The sequence below is a fragment of the Bombus fervidus genome, chromosome 17, assembly GCF_041682495.2.
Source record: "Bombus fervidus isolate BK054 chromosome 17, iyBomFerv1, whole genome shotgun sequence".
In the NCBI taxonomy this organism is placed as follows: domain Eukaryota; kingdom Metazoa; phylum Arthropoda; class Insecta; order Hymenoptera; family Apidae; genus Bombus; species Bombus fervidus.
The window spans coordinates 4,053,095-4,070,582 of NC_091533.1; the positions used below are offsets into that span (position 1 = coordinate 4,053,095).

At 45.1% G+C, this 17,488-nt stretch overlaps 1 protein-coding gene across 1 annotated transcript in view; it reads right to left on the minus strand.

The window, feature by feature from the left end:
- The window catches only part of Delta (neurogenic locus protein delta), a 48,377-nt gene that overhangs the window by 10,159 nt on the left and 20,730 nt on the right, over window positions 1-17,488 (minus strand). The window contains exons 4-5 of the mRNA XM_072020676.1: window positions 9,239-9,490; window positions 1,337-1,397 (exon numbers count right to left, since the gene is read on the minus strand). Coding sequence (XP_071876777.1) covers window positions 1,337-1,397; window positions 9,239-9,490 — 313 coding nt within the window. The remainder of the gene's footprint in view (window positions 1-1,336; window positions 1,398-9,238; window positions 9,491-17,488) is intronic.

Consider the following 17,488-nt stretch of genomic DNA (forward strand, 5'->3'; position numbering starts at 1 on the left):
GCAGGATTCTCGACAAATACAGAAATTCTCGAATCGATCTTTGCCCCTAGTCAGCGTGTTCTTTTTTCCACTCGTCGAGTCGAATTAGAAGGTTCAACGACACAATCGCGCGACTTTGGAAATAGACGAAAGCAAAGGGTGGCGTAAACGCGAGGAAAAGAAGACGAGAATCGAATAAAAGGACGCGAGAGGGGAAAATTCGTGTTGGTTGCAAGATCGGTTCTCTCGTTACGGCGGAAACAAGCCGGCTGCTTCGAATTCCTCTTCGTTCTCTTCGACCCCCGACGATCATCGTGCACGACGCGCCTCTGACTGTAAAATTACCGGTGAAACAGGAACGAGGGGAATCGCAACACCCGGAAACCAGTTCCGCCGATGATATTCTAATCGCGCACCGATCCTCGAGTCAAGGGAAAATCGAATGGCGCGACCCAATCGCGGAAACTGGTAGCTATGCTAATGGAAATACTCGATTGGATAAGGCGCACAGTTTTCTCAAATTATTTACGACGAATCGAGAATTCCGATATTTTGTAGGTAAATACTATCGCTATATAGTATAGTTGCTTGGATAATTCGATATGCAATCCACTTCGGTATACATTATTCGATATTTTCAATAATCTTGGAACGATATTAGATTGCGAAGGTTTTCATAATTCAATAAATGCAGGTGGTCGTTAATAACTATTACTGTTTGCCAAGCAGGACCCTAATCTTTAATAAATAATCGATTGATATAACGAAATATAATTGGCAAATGGAAATTCAGGAAACGAAAGAATTATAGCGATAGATAATTGTACACGGTGTCGTAACCATTTCCGAATAAATAGATAGTCTAGAAATTGTAAATGATAAATAATTAATAAACTGAAATTCGAGGAGAAGATTCGACTATAAATAAACGATTGTTGGCAGAATTTCGATGATTCATCAGAGAAAGGATTCGAAAACGGAACTGAAAATATTCTCACGGTGAGGCAATTAACACGGCTGGATCATCGATCGCGTTAGACTCATTAACGATCGACTTTCGCGGGAAGCTCGTTTATCGAGGCGTCGCGTCGCGTCGTTATTAATGCGGCACGAGTATGATACAACGCGTACAGGTATCGAGTCAGGAATGTAATATCAGTAAGGAAAAAGAAAAAGAAAAGGCGCACGAAGAAGAAGAAGAAGAAGAAGAAGAAGAAGGCCGACGACGACGATGAGGAGGAGGAGGAGGAAGAAGAAGAAGAAGAAGAAGAAGAAGACTAAGTTGGCTACATGTACACATTATCATGAAGGGAAAAGACAGAGAAAGAAAAATGGTAGATTGTATGCGTATACTCACATGCACTCGTCGGGTCGACTGCAGTGTCCGTGCTGCTCGTCGCATCCGGGCAGGCAGCGGGCTGAAACGAGTAAGAAAAAATCCAAAAGGTTAAGGCAACTCTCCGCAAGAGGTCGATCGCGTCCCTCACGACTGCACGAGCGGTACCATACGATGCATCCCGATGCATTCCTCTGCTATAGGTAGTCGGGTACCAGGAGAACTCGATAATTCAACGTGCTACTCTCCTCTCTCTCTCTCTCTCTCTCTCTTTCCTTCTCTGTACAAGGACCCACTGTGTGTCGCCGTTAATCGAATCGTTAAATTGTTCAGAAACTCGAATGGAAAATCGATCCGCTGCTTTTGGGATAGGACAATGCAGGTCAGAGAGGTTGCTTTATCCAGAGAGTAAATTATGCAAAGCGGTTTTCCGTGGAAAATTGATAAAACAGTTTGAACGTTCGAAAGGATTTGGAAGGAACGATCCTTTGATTTTGAGATTAGACGTTTAGACGGAGAGCGGAGGTTAGAGGTCGAAGGTCGAAGCTTTAAGGCTGCAACAGCTAGTTATTTTTATAGAAAGAATTTTGCGCAAATTTTCCACGAGATGATAGCAGTTCTGTTGTAAATTTCTAGTGGATGCACACAGGTAATGTGTAAATGTCTCGCACTTGCTTCCTCAACCAAAAAGGACCAATTTATAAACACGAAGTCGGTATCGCTCACACCTCGAATATACGATGGAGGGAATCGTCTAATTAAAATTTATGTCATATATACCACGAATCGTTCCCGTTTTCTGGGAATCCTGAATAGGAAAGGAGTCTGACCGCACGATTCCTTGCATAGCTGCACGTAGTGGTGAACGATACGTCGTCGGGTGCTCGCTCGCGCGCGTGCGCTCGCGCTCACACGGTCGCGTCCCACAAGGATGATAAAATTGTGTCACGTGTGACGATCCTTATCTTACGATCGTGAAAACACCTCTAACGCCCTGCTAATTGACCAATTCCGCCTTCTTTCAAAATTATTTTATAAATCTTTCGCTTTCCTTGACTCGAAAACAAAACCGAAATGAAGATGAAATAAACTGTATTACAACGATGTGAGAAAATCGCTCAGAAGCCTGATAATTACATCGAGCCTCGTTTAAAACCTTCTGCTGTTCGTTCAGGCATTTTTTATTTTTTTCTTTTTTTTTTTTTTTAATGTATTTCAATGAAATTTATTACACTGTGCGCGTGAAAGACCAAACAGGAGAAATAAAGTTCTAAGCAAAAACGTATGCATGGAAACATCGTTTTAATAAAAAAATTTTGCCAAAAATACTTGAAACGAAACTTGAAAAATGTAATGTACACAACGTGTTGATACTTTAATTAACGACGTTTCTATACATCGTTCAATTTGGTTTCTCCCACACTGGTGACCAAATTCTGATAATAAATTAGAGCAGGACAGGATGGGTACGAGAAGAAAGATCGTCCACATAGCAGCACACGCCAGCAAGGGTAACGAAATTGTGTCACGTGTCGCGCAGTTTATCCAGTCCGCAAATATATCCAAAGTCTTTCAGTTGGCTGCCAGCCACCGGTTCGGTTACGTACGTTCCTCGAGCATATAGATCGCGGATCGCGTCTGCCATACCACCACGCCACCACACCATCTCCTCTGCTCATCTATCGCGTCTTCAATCGGTTTTATTTCCCGCACACGTGTCTTCCGTCCGCGAAATTTTTCAACAACCTTTGCGTTCTAACTTCTCCGATCTTTACATTTCGCAATGATCCTTCGTGCACGTTATACGCCGGCACACGTTCTCCAAAAATACGTTGCGGAATCTATCTGAAATTCGTTAAGTGGGAGTTCGAGGTCGACGATATTTGTCGAATACAAAAATTACACGATACGCTACGAAATCGTTCACAGTGGATTTTTTTATTTGCAGTACAATAAGTATTCGTGGTTAACGATATTTTCAAATAGGAAAATTCAATGGCACACTTCGAAATTATATACAGTCGATTGCCTAATTACTTGGAATAAAATGGAATATAAATAAACTAGAATTTACATATATACAAGAGGATTTTTCACTAATTCTTCCCATTAATTACGATTTTTCATTCAAATGATAAAAACCCACGATCAGATTAAAGTATTCGATCGGTAAAAGTTAGACGAACAGAGACTATAATTTCGTTTGTAAAAATCGAATAGAACGTAAGAGCAAAGTTGTTTCATCGAAAGGATGTTTCATGAATGAGAAACCCTCTCTATAGGGTACTTCTTTTTTCTTTTTTCCCAGTCCAGGAAAACGGATTTTCAAGTTGAATGCTTCCTTCGAAACTGTATGACAAAAGTTAATTCCTTAATTATTTGGCGTGCCTTAGAAAAGTCGGTCAACTGGAAAGAGAATAAGTCCATCGACCGAATGGAAATAAAGAAAAAAAAAAAAAAAGAAACAAGGTCAACCTAACCCCACCGAAAGAACATTTCACAGACGAACAATCTTTCATAAAGACACGTGTTTCTCTAAGCTCATAGAAAGAATATAGAAGTTAAGAGATCGCGAGGTGAAAACAAGCTGGACAAAAGATCCGCGAAGAACTCGGTCGGCCAGTGTCTTCCTGAATGAAGGGGTTGAAGGTGGTTCGTCTGGATAAAGGAGAGAAGGTGAACCCTGTGGCAGAGCGTGTGGGGGCCACCGAGAGGACAGGAGAGGGCCGATGGGCCGCGTGACCTTGGCACCGAGCGCAACGGCCCACGAAGGCGGCTCTCGATGGAGCTCGCCAGTCTCGACGCGCTAAGGAGCGTATGGTATTTATAGAGTGGAGAACCGTGAGGAACGAGTCTCGAGTTTGGTTGCTGGATCCCGCGGGACGACGAAAGGACCGGGCAAATCGCACAGATTCTATCGGCCCTTGAAAAAAGAAGAATTCAAAAGCAGGACTGGAAAGAGGGAGAGAGAGAGAGAGAGAGAGAGAATTGGCTTTGGTGAAAACCGACTGTTCCTGAATTAAACCCTGGGATTACGGCAACGTCCGATGCCCAGTTTAAACCTGGATAGACTATGTTGTGGCATTGGTGTGTGGTAATCTTTCGCAGAGTACGTATCATCCTCGGCTGATCGGAGAGAATTGGTAGAGTCGCTTCCGTGTTAATTAGATTTGAATCAAGTGTCGGTAAGGAAAAAATTTCATCTTTCAACCATACTTGCATGATATATATTTTGCTTGTCTTTGTATAAAATGCACTGTTGTAACGGTAAAGATAATACTGAATTGGAAAGATAAATGTTTGAAAATTTGTGGCCGATAGTCTATGTGGTAGTATGCCAAAGAAATAGAGCGCAGGAAACAGCGTAAGTATGGCTGAAAGCGTCCTAGATTCGCAGGTACCATTCGGCCAGACATTGACGATAGACTCGTGGCCCTCAGCTGATGGAAGAGCCGCGAGAAGACCGCAACCTGCGCCACGCAACAGACCCTTCTGATGAAGAACTTTGACAACAACCGCGTTCCACCTTTCCTTCCACGTAAAGACACCACGAAACGCTTCGAAACCGATATCGCTCTATTTAAACGTCCACAAGCCTTTAGACGTACTTTCGCCCCCCTAAATGAATTTTACGACTCGTGTCCAACGTACGTATCGATTTTTCTCCGGTCTCCGACTGTTAACCGGCGCGGCGTCGTTTCGTGCCTGACCTTTCGTGGAACAGCGACAATGAGTTTCAATCGAACATTCCCCCCCCCCCCTCCCAATCTACCTCTGTCTACCTGACGCGCTAAACAGGGCTATTGCTCTATAGAAAGTTATACATAGAGCCGAAGAAAGCATCGAAGGAAAATCCAGGAAATGCTGCCACAGGTAGCTCCATCAGATCTGTTCAATAAGTAAGAGAGACAAGAAGAAGAAGAAGAAGAAGAGTGACGGGGACCAATGGCCAGGGGAGGGGTTGAAATGGAAGCGGACTGTGAACGTGAGGCCGGTGCAGCTGTTGGTTAAAGCACCGACCTCTGTGCAGCTGTCAGGGGCCCACTCGGCCTCTTTCGGCGTAGTTCGCCCGCTCGTGTTGCAGCTGCCTCTGCAACAACCCCTGTAATACGTCCAGGCACCCCCGAAAATGCGCCTGGCTGCCAGCCACCCTATCCTTCCGCTACCCCTAGCCTCGTTAACCCGTTTTACAGGACGATCGGCTATATACAGTGTTATAGCATGCTCGAGGGACTGGTTTTTGTGCGCCGGCCTTTCTTCTCCTTTTGCGTGTCTCCAACGATTAACCGTTTATGTCAGTGTGTTTTTCTGCTGCTCCGATGGGTCAGCCCTTGTTTGAATTTTACTTTACGTTTTACCTTACGGGAACTGGAATTGAGGAAGGTTAATGGATTAATTGAATTGCAAGCCGATGTATTTTGCTTTTTCTTCTTCTTTTCTTTTTTTTTTTTTTTTTCTTTTTTTGACGAATTACCAGGTTGATTGGAATTCAAATGGAAGGTTCGCTCCTAACTTTTCGATGTCAGTTACGTTCGATGAATCTCGAAGAGCAATAGAGAGATTGGATCGAAAGTAAGTGGAAGAATGCAGCAGGATTAACGGACAGATAAAATCGAAAAGATAATTGCCCAAAGGGGGGTCTCGTCACATTTTTCTGCCCACGGGTGGTAGACATTTTTTTACAGAAAGCGGCACACCGGGTCAGCTGAGCAAACGCGCTGAGTACACAGCCGCTAGGACACGATACACGCGTGTGCTCTTGCCATTTCTAGAAACCGAACCTCGATGGCTTCCATTGCTTTTTGTACCGTTCTCACGAAACTTGTTTGCCAGGCAAGTTCAATTTCAATACATTTTTCAACGCATCTATTATTTATCTCCTTACCAATTCGTGGTATATATTAACGAAAATAAACGAAGGAAGTGTTACCCGCCGATAACTGTGAATCTCACGCAAAAAAGAAAAAGAAAAAAAAAAGAAAAACACTTGGAACAATGACAAGACGATCGAGCAAAGAGTGTCACATACATTACGTGGCGATTAATCGTAGTCGATCTGTTTCCCCGTCGCCAGACCTCGCACGCGTCCACGGGGCCAGAACTCGCATTAAATCGTAACAATGGCCCATTCTCATCGCGTCGAGGGGGCGGCGGCGGTGCAGGAGGAACAGGAAGGCGGCGAAAATCCTGGAAACGGTGGCGTGGGCGTGAGCTTGGCCGCACACGTGAGAAAAGATCGGCCTGCGATCGCAACGAGAGGCAACCGTGTGGTCGTCGGCGTTTTTCGCCGTCTATCAGAGACAGGGACGGCACTCGACAGAGACTGACTTTCCTTCGCGAAACTCAACGCACGAACAGACGATTCCACGAATGGCCGGGAATGTCACGAAATGAAGAGTAAGTAGTCTATTAGTAATCAATGCGCGGAGAAACTTTGTCGAGCGCCGGTGCTCGACGACGAGTGCAACGACCGATCGACGACGGCCACGAGAACACACCCGGAGACCCTGTCGACGACTTTGACTCTTCCTCTCGTCGATCGTTACGGCAGGATTATCGAAGCACAGGGAGGATGATTAAGGGAAGATCGACGGAGGTTTACAAGTGTTTCGAAGATTCGAAACACGCAAGACTTGTAATTTTCTATGGTTTTATTTGGTTTACATATGCGTTTATATATGGTTATATTTGCACTTGGGAAAAATAGGTACGATTAGCTGTGTAGCCAGCTGCCTGCGAACAAATTTCCAAAGCTTCATGGGTTTACAAATTTAGAGAGTGTTGGTCACTTTCGGTTCAGTCGAGGTTACTATTCGACAGGTAAACGTTTGGCAGGAGAGAAATTCTCGTAAAGTCGTGGCAGGTTTGTCGATGTTCGATCTTAGAATCGAAATAATCTACAGTCCGATTTGAACGATTTCAAATATGTAACAACGTCTTAATGACTGGATGGATCACGAGATCGTTTATAGGATCGTTTAGACTAGCGATTGTGGCGAAATTCGCGAATACCATTGCCCTGACAGCGAGTTGACTCGAATGTTGGCCGCGGACGGGAATGCGATGACTTGGCACGCTGGCAAAGGAAACAAAATAAGATCGAGATCTCGGATGCCATCGTCGAGGGAGAGAAAAAGCCCTCTCGCGCGCGGATCTTGCGAAACCGAGTCCATTCAAATCCATCCTTCCGACACTCCTGCGCAACCATCGACCAACACGAACCAGAGAAACGAGACGAGAAAAAAGAGCTAAAGAGAATTGCCGCGAAACAAAGGAGAGAAAGCGCAAGACCGATCGAAACGATCGAAGACAAAACGGAAGAGAAGGTTTGGATGGTCCTCGCACCAGCTGCACCACGTAACCTGCTCGTCGTAAACTAGAAGCATCGAGAGGCAAGCACAGCGACAGCTACGTGGCGATCCAGTCGTCCCGTTCCAGTCTCATCCGCGTGCACACCCACACGTCTATGCGGGTGAGACGAGCCTCCAACACGGTGAGAGACTGAAAGAGCCACACACGATGGAGGAGTTTCCATCCACACATCGACGATTATCCTGAACGTGCACGAGATGCACGTGGAATGTAGACACCGAGAGCTACACGTATATACATACACGTACAGATTAATCCTGAGAAGCTCGAGAGAGGAGAGCTCAGGTACGCGAGAACGAGCGACAAGGAGGATGCTGGATACAGAAGACGAACTCGAACACGATCAGAAGAGAGAATATACTCGTATACATACACACACGTATACATATGAAGAGAGAGAGAGAGAGAGAGGGTGAGAGAGAGGAAAAAGAGAAAGAAAGGAGAGGAGGAGACACGTATATACACACGGAGAGACGGATAGACAGCAGATACGGATATAACAAGGGAATGGAAGGGGGGAGGGGAGAAAAGGAGAGGAAGAGAGACAGACAGACAGACAGAAAGAATGAGAGAGGTATAGAGAGGTGCACGGGGTACAGAGCGGGGCCAGAGCAGAAAGAGAAGGCTCTCTCTTTCTGGTATGTGTGTGCGCGCGCGCGAGCCGAGCGTGGGAAGCTGCTGCACGCTCGGACCCGACACTGCACCGACACTGCACCGGGCCTCTCCTTCGTGGACTCTCGTCGAGTTTGTCGAGTTTCGTGCTACGAACGAGAATAGAGAGAACGCTATATACCGGCCGGCGCGGACTAACGTCCTGGAGTGAATGTTATATAAGCGTTGAGAGGCGAACCGACTAGCCTCTCCGGATGGATTCTACGCGAGTTTTCTGAAAATTATACTTGGCTCTTTCTACCTTCTTTCACGCATCGCTGTTTAAACGCTTTAGAAGCGAAATATTTGAAAATTTTTATCGGCTGACGAATTCGTATATTCTCTAAATTAACGTAATTTGACATTTCATTGTAATCGTCGATCGATATATGAAATTTGATTAGCGTGACTATCGAAAACGTGGTACAATTATACCTTTCTCTGTTGTAACGATCACTTTCGTTGCCATTGACACGACACTTGCAATTCTACAGACTCTTCCCCCGATTCTCTGCTCGCATAATTTCCCACGTCATTTAACCCTGTTACACAAATCACGTTGCTCGTCCTTTTCGCGTGTCATCGGAACAAGCACGGAAGAAAATCCTAAATTCGACAGCCTCTCCGATTACCAGTGAACAGTATAAATTACGCGGCGGTGAGGACGCGAGACACAGAGCCGGACGGGGCAAGGGATGAACAGAGAGACGAGGAGAGTCACGAAGAGAAGAAGAAAGAGAACGTCAGAGAGGATCGTCTCTGTAATTTCATACACGGAATTCCTACAAAAGGAGGGATGTCACGCGTGGTGCAGTCGCGATGGGAAACGTGGGAGTGCACGCATATTACGTGTACGATAATAGGCGCTGCAAGGAGAAAATAAAAAGAGAGTAGACTTACGTGTATTGCAGTAGTCACCCTTCCATCCAGAGAGGCAGACGCGCTCTCCGGACGGGCTGCAGCTGTAATGACCGAAATTGTCGTCCCTCGGCCTGCACAGGTTTTCGCAACCCTTTCCATAATAGTGCGCCACGCAAGTCACCCTATACTCGTACACCATCTTCGCGTGTGCGCTTCTGTATTCGTCCTCGGTCCAATTCGGCCCAACGTCCAGCCACTTTTGCGTCGTCAGCCTGGTTATCAATACTTTTTCTGGAAATTAAGAAAATTGTCTTCGTTAAAATTTTGTGATACTTTGTTATTTCTCAGAGTTGAAAAATGTACATTCTTTCACTGGGTTATCCGTTTAATTACTATTAAGCACTATTAAGGTTTCGTTGCATCTTCTTCTTTCTACGCTACGAAACTGTCTTAAAATATTCTTATTCTTTTTCCCAGTCTTTTCTTATTACGAAGCAATAATTTTGTTTACAGTACGACAATATTGCTTTCCCAGGAGATCGATTAATCTCGCTGTAATTCAACTGAATTTGCCAAGAGATTCGCTCCGATTGATACGATACAATTAACTGCACCGTTTACCCGGTTGAAATCAATTCCAATTTACCACCCATTGATTTCGACACGTCCGCGATGTCCCACGTGTCGCCGTTTCCCCCAGAAACATCCCCAACAATACCACCTATCATTCTATACTCTCTCGCTCTATACGATCGACCAACCCCTCCGATACAATTACTACGACGATTCTTCAACGCGACAATTTCACGCGTCAAAATGTCGCTGATCGACGCGGTGACACTAAATCGAAAGCGTATTCAAAAATCTACCGCGAAAAACACCGATGGTAACAACGCGATCAATACGATAAGTCTGAAATTTGACGCTTGCGAGTTTCATAAATCAGCACGAACCGACCTCGAAAGAGTACTAAAAGATCGATCGCTGTTGATCATCATCGTCTTGGCGCATCTCGATCGATCAATCGTCCACGGCAGAGGGAGAGAGTGCGGCACGAAACGCGAAAAGTAATTAAGCATGTCCATCGGTAGGGCAGAAAGAGAAAGAGAAAGAGAGAGAGAGAGAGAGAGAGAGAGGAGCAGCGAGGTGGTGGTGCTGCGCCCAATGATGCGATCGAAGTGCATCGGCCTCCGGCGAGAGAGACAGAGAGAGTAAGAGAGAGGGCAGACCGGACGTTCGTCCGCTATTGCTACTCCGCCGGCGGCACGCATCCGGCACAAAGAGAGTAAGCGTATACCACCACGTTGTGGCTCTGGGAAAGAGGCGTTCTTCTTTTCTTCTTCCTTCTCTTCTACACCGCCACCACGCAAACTACTACCCTCTTCCTTTCCTATGTATCTCCACCTCCTCTTCTACTTCTCCTGGCTGCCTCCTTCTTCTTCTTCCTTCTACCATTGCCTACCTGTTTTCGCAACAGAATAAAAGTAGAAGGAGGAAGAAGAAGAAGAGCACACACACGGTTCAGGCTTTCTACTAAACGTATTATCGTAATGGGCCAACAGATTAGAGGAGGGCTCGTCCATCTTTCTCCGTCGTTCAAGCCTCGATCAGGTGCCCTACCGAAAAAGCTGCGTCTCACGATGCACACAAGGTCCACGCAAGCCCGACCGGGCCAGTTCACCATGTTCGTGCCAGAGACTCATGGCACGGGCAAATGGGTCGAGTAGTATACATCGACCGTGCTGTATGGTTACGTTGTTGTGGTCGGTAGCGTAAGGAAGAGTTAAGTGGTCAGCCTCCGTGTTCCTGTTCTTTTTTATCCTTTTCTTTCTTTTCTTTTCGTTCTAGGTTTCGGTTCCCTTCAGGGCCTCCGTGATGAACCTAATGAACGGTTCACCGGAGCAGTCTCGCGATCGCCAGGGGTCTATTTTTGAAACTTGGTTGAATTTCCAGAGCCTCCATTTTTTTTTCTTTTTTTCTTTTTTTTTTTTTTTTTTTACTTTGCGGCAGTAATCGCCAGCGAAAACTCGCGAGTAGAAATTGGGCGAAAAGAGAGTTTTGGTATAGCCGAGGCAAGAATAGGTTTCGAGATGCGTTCGAGGTGCTTTCGAGATACAAAAAGCAATTGTTTCGCGAAGGATGAAACGCGAGGCGCCGACCAACGATTTTCGCGACGCCTGTTTGAAGCTACGGAAAACCGTGAACATATCGCGCGGCGACAATCGTCAGAAAACGGACCTTTCGTTACGCTATCGAGTCTGACCGGTATTGCAAAGTCCACAAGCCTATTTCATCCGAGCACGTACTTTCGATATTTTTGCGCATTTCAATTTCTCATAATCGTCCGAATATTTGACGAATACGAGCGGCGAGACGGTAAGCACGAAAAAAAGGAAACTACCAAAACTGAGATTTCTCACGACTAAAGGTCTCGATGGGAACGTAAGTATATATTATTCTCAAGTAAAATACACAGTGTATCGCCTAACTAAACATACTCGTACAATGTTTGCGAAGCAAACATATATCTCAAATTATTAATAAATAATCGACGGAAGAGGCAGATCGAAGCAGGGAAGGAAGGGGGGATCGACGAAGAAAAGAGCAAAGAAGTTAAAAAACAAAATGAAAGAAGATAAAAAGAAGAGTAGAAATAAAAGGACGAAACGCAGGATTCGCCGATGGCGTGCCCGGCAATACTTAAACAGGATACCCAGGGCCCTCTGTTCCCAGAAGGGAAGTAACGTTTCGCTGTCGGCGAAACGGGAGTCGAGGGAGAAGCAGTTTACCGAGCCTATCTTCCCAGGTGATGCTGTTACGAGTTCTGAAAACGCCGATGTTCGCACGCCACCACCGCAGATGGACGTGTGTACGCGCGATCGACTTCGTTTCGTCGTCCTTCGTCTTCGGCATCGATTCGCACGGCACGATGCTTCCATCTTTTTCCACCGCTTCTTCTATATCGAGCCTCTATATACGTTTTATTCGTTTGCTTTTCGGACGAATCGGTATTTTTTCTAACGGCTAGACATAGATCCAGGAGGATATAAAGGGGGAAAGAACGGTTCTTAAGCGGTCTGTTTACGTTGAAAAATCGTATCAAGAAACTGATTTCCTGGCTGTTCGTTAACGAGAAACTCCCTATTGTTTCCTGTGTCTATGCGTGTGGATTTTGCTCATGCATTAAACATTGTACCATTAAAACGGAATTATTCATGTTCGCGTATAGGCGGATCGTTTATGTTCGCGACTAATGTCGGATGCGAATCAACGGAACGCAATGAAAATCGTAGCGAGATGAAGGCTTTAATAACGATGTTTCAAAAGTGTTCTATGTTCTATGAAACTACATGTTACTTGAGAATTTCTTCGACAATTTCAAACGTCTTATTTGTATCGGGATAGACAGATCGATGAACTTGTTGTATGATAATTTCATATCGCTCGAATAAGGCAGAGAATCTTCGAACAAACGCAGCGTGTTTCGCGTAAATTCCACCTCTTGAACAACGTTTTTGCCTAAACCTCTTCTTTTCCTTTTCGAATCTCCGTTATCGAGGTTTCCAAGATCGATTATCGAGCGACGATCTTAAGATCGCACGATCTGTACGATATATTGGGTTGGCCACTAAGTTATTGCGCATTTGATAAAATCTGCCATCACTTAGTTGCCAACTCGATGTATCCCGCGTTATAGATTCTGTGGATCGCGAAAATTTAAGCTTACGAAGAAAGAGAGGAAAGACGCGTAAAATTTTCAGGAAAATCAAAGCGTATATAAAGATACAGAGTAAATGAAAACAAAGTTTGAATTTGCGTGAAAAGAGATGATAAAAGTGAATGAAAATACATATTAATCTAAGAGGCCGGTGAAGAGGTCGATCATTCGCTCGTGACCGGTCTTAGCGCGACTTCCTTCTCGACGTGAACGCGTTATTCCGGGAGAAAACGCTTGGCAGTCGTTCCTCCGGTGTGGAACGGCTGCGTGCACGCCTGCGTGTGCACCTGTAAAACGCCCGGTGAACTCGAGGCCAGGCCGATTCAAGGTATTCATTAACGACGCGGCGGCGGCAGCGCCGCGAGTAGCCAGACATTTTCTATTGTTCATTCAGAAACGAGCGGTCGTCGAAGGATAGCCCCGAGCTGGCAGGTAGCCAGATGCATTACTCAACCACCGTGGCTCCTCTATCGCGGAAAAAACTCTCGTAACCTGGATCATCGCGTCGCGGATAGCTAGTAGCCTCTTCGAACGACATCGTTCCACTGGTCGCCACATATCGTCGGGAATAAATCATACGCGGCATACGTCTTTGTACAGAACATGTTTATTTGTTGTTTTTGTAGATCAATTAATCGTGTCAAACCGTAGGCTTGTAAGCCGAGACGAGCTTTGGTTACTGCGCCGCCTTTGACGATCCGTATCGTCATTTCACTGTGGTCTCGCGAGTTACGGCTTTTACCTTGTGATATCGAGAAGACCGATAACTTATGGTTACGTAGATTAGCATTCGTAACTGAACGCTTCGATCGATTTATAGAGTAGCATGGATTTCATCAAGGTATATATAAGCGTATCGAGTAAATATCACAGTCTGTATAAACGTATAATTAAAGGTAACAGATTACTAGTTGTTACTTTCTTATGAATGTAAACTCGCGCGGTCGAGACTTTACGACTTAAATCGTAACTTTCAAATGTAACTCAAGGACTTGCGGTCGGTTTCGATTTCCACCCTTCGCGATCGACACCCTCTGTCGAACCACACACACGCAGAACTTCTAAGTCATCCGCCTCTACGAACCCGAACTAAATTTATGATTTATGAATGAAACGCGGTAAGAAGCCTTCGTCAACGTCGAACTGTTCGAATTAGCACGGAAATTGGAAGACCAAGGAAATACGAAAATTCGGTATGATATAACTTTGTATAACTAACGAGTCCTGTTTACCTCGAAATAACACGATAAAAAACTGTACAAAAGCAACAAGAAAAAAAGCTTAAAAGAAGGGATGTACGTACAACTGTACGAAAGATAAGAGAAAACGCACTTAACGATTAATTAGCAGCCGATAAAACATCTTAATGCAGCTTTGTTACCAACTGACGAGGCAAGGAGATACGCATGCAGGTTGATTTTTCGATATCTCATCGTCGATTCGACGAATTACGGGGTTCCGAGAACAAGCCAGGCCAGTTCTGTGTTATCACGGCGGGTACATGCGCGCGACAGCGGACCAATTACTCCGCTCGCTCATTATCGTTCGGCTGTGGAATGGCAGGTGCGCCGCGAGGAACGCGCACGGCGTGCACAGTGCACACGCGGCCGCGTGCACACGGCGTGTCCCCTGTCCCGACAGGAGCAAAAGGGAAAAGCGATGGAGAGCGGTTGACAATCGACGATGACGTAAGCCATCTCCTCTCTGCTCGCTATACCCGAGTTCCCGTTCAAGCTGCTCTGTACACACTGCCACACCGCAAAACCGTCGTAAATCCAGCCGCGTCTCGTTTCGTTTAACGAACCGCGTTACCGCAAACGAGACCTCTCTGCTGCTGATTCTCTTCTGGCTGCTGCCTCACTCGCGCCTTTTCCTTCGATAAACGAGACGAGAAACGGAGACCCGTGTTACCAAAATCAATGTTTTTCGGGATTTAATCTTCTAAAGATCATGGAAGAATATAAATTCTATTATATCGAGACGATATGTCTTAAGGAAAGTTTTAGAGAAACTGGTTAGTTAGATCGTCATAACGAAGAGACTAATGGAAAGTTTAATGGAAGTTTAATTCGTTCTGATTCCATTGTAATCGATTCTATGGATTCTATTATCAACGGGATCGCATGTTACTTTTTCTTAAGTTTCATAATACAATTCACGCGGTAGAAGGTCGAATCTTGACAGTTTCGGTTCATTCGATGCGGAATCAACCGAATCTCGAGACAATCCTACACCATCGAACAATATCATCCGTAAACAAGAATCGACTGCAAAAAGAGAATATGCCTTTTGTCGTGACGAAGAAAGGGCCAACTTTTGCTCGATTTAACCGTATTTCCCTAGCAAGTTTCTGCTGGAAACGAAACGAGAAATAATTCCAACGATAATTCGTGGCGCAGGTGCGGTCCTCGAGCAACCACGTTGTGTATCTTCGGCTTATGGGCAACGGGCAAACGAACGCATCGTGTGGCGAAGAGGAAAAGAGAAGGAGAGAAAAGAGAGGTTAGTAACATAGAGAAAGGGAGGGAGAGAGACGGAGGACGGTGTGGGCCTGAGAAAGGAAGCAGCATCCGAGCAACGCGAGCAGCAATAAAGGGCTCGTTTCACCAGTACGTTGGGGGCATTATATTGTGCGTGGCGCGGACGATATACACGGCTGGAGCACACAAAATTCCGAGCACAATGTGCGCGGTGTGTTTCGGCGATAAAGGAGTCCAGGGTATGTCCAAACATACGAGAACCGAGCGGACAAAACGCGCGTCGTCGTACTATATTAATGGCAGAGCGTGGTTGCTCCATCTTTCTTGCTTCGTCTCGGTTTGTCTCTTTTCAGCCGCGGATGCGCCGGGCAGGTACATCTGTGGGATAACGGTAGGAATTCCGTTCTCGGGCGAGCTTGAAACAAAGGAAGCCAAGCTCGATTCCCTTCGTAATTAGCCGCTTCGACGGGGATCAGAGGAGAGTTTTTCTGGAGTTGCGCAGCTGTGGAGCCTCCGTGGGACTAGGAAGCTTCGCGGAGAACCGGAAGAAATTTCATTAAAAAAGTAGCGGAAGCGATCCTTTCGGCAAGATATTTCCGTAGAACCGCAATATTTTTTTTTCTTTTTCGTAGGATGTCGCGGAAAAGTTTCAGTTTGAGTAATGATATTAATCAGCAGAATGAAAGAGTAGAATGCCGAGGAAGTTGTTTCGTGGAATTACCATTTTACGTAGTACATCGGGAGAAGTTTGATTAAAAAGTTAGAGCCGAGGATCGCACTGCGAAACGACATTTCGTAGAAACGAAATTGCAAGGTTTGAAACAACAGGAATATTCTTAGCATACCAAATTACCGAAGGATACTATGTGTCAGAGCAAATAACAGAAGTATTATAAGTCGCGTTACGAATCATCATGGTAGTCAGACCCGACCTCTCGGTCCACCGCTACGTTTCATAAAGCGATATCTTGTATTTAATATTGGACAACGTTATGTTAAAGATCGTTGAAAATTCAAACGCCTCTAGGTTAATTAATACTCTCGAAGCTTCAAATTATATACACCGCTATTACGATTCTTAACGCACTGAATGATTTTCATCCGATCGAGCAAATATCTCGGATCCCTTGGTCTAGCTGCGTCGTTCTAAACTTAAAAGATCAAAAAGGCCTGAAGCATAGTAAGAAGAGCGAGACCGCTTAATTTCTTTCCCGAGGTCCTGTGTGTCTGACTGGCAATTAGAATGAACCAGAGACCGGAAGCTATACGTGGCCGTGCAACGCTCTCATGCGTGGCTCTTATATACGCGTGTGTGTGTGCGTGCGTGCGTACCCAAGCACATTGCTTTACCTACGCTTCCATCGAGCGCGAGGATCACGCCAGGACGGTAATTGAATTTCGTTATTTCGGGACTCACGTTCGACCGCTTAATTCGCTTTTATCTCGCCAATCTGACTGAGCTTTCCCCGGATGCGGAAGCAATAAACAGTCCTGCTCGTCTTTCGGCTATTTACATGCATGTTTTCGCGGAGTACATGCTTTAACGAGAGAATGTCGTGTCTCGAAACCGTGCGACGATTATCGTGTTCAAGCGTGCTCGCGACGATCATCTGCGGAAATTGAAGGAAATTAGGGTATCACTGGATCGACGAGTCGTTCCGGTAATTGGTAACACTGATAAGTTGTACAATACTTGGAGATGTAAATGGATACGCGCTTTCGTTTCGCTCAATAGTTATACTATGCCAAGATTTATACAACTATCGATCGAGCCAGTTAGTTTTATTTCTTTTGTCGAATCAACTCAAAAATCATTAGAATTCTGCGTTCTATATTTCACAAAATTCGACTTTCTATATTTTACAGTTAGCAAGATTTCATATTCTATGCTTGGAAAAGCTGTGAATTCTATATTTTCACATAATACACTTGACGAAACTATACATCCCCTTCTTTCATTCTATAAATGCTTAAACGATGCTTAAACGAATTTAGGTTTCTCAATCTTTGGGATCACTCGATTTCACGGTATTTAATTTGAACATGATATAATTACTTTACGATTTAACGATACCGCGTGAAAGTTAAAAT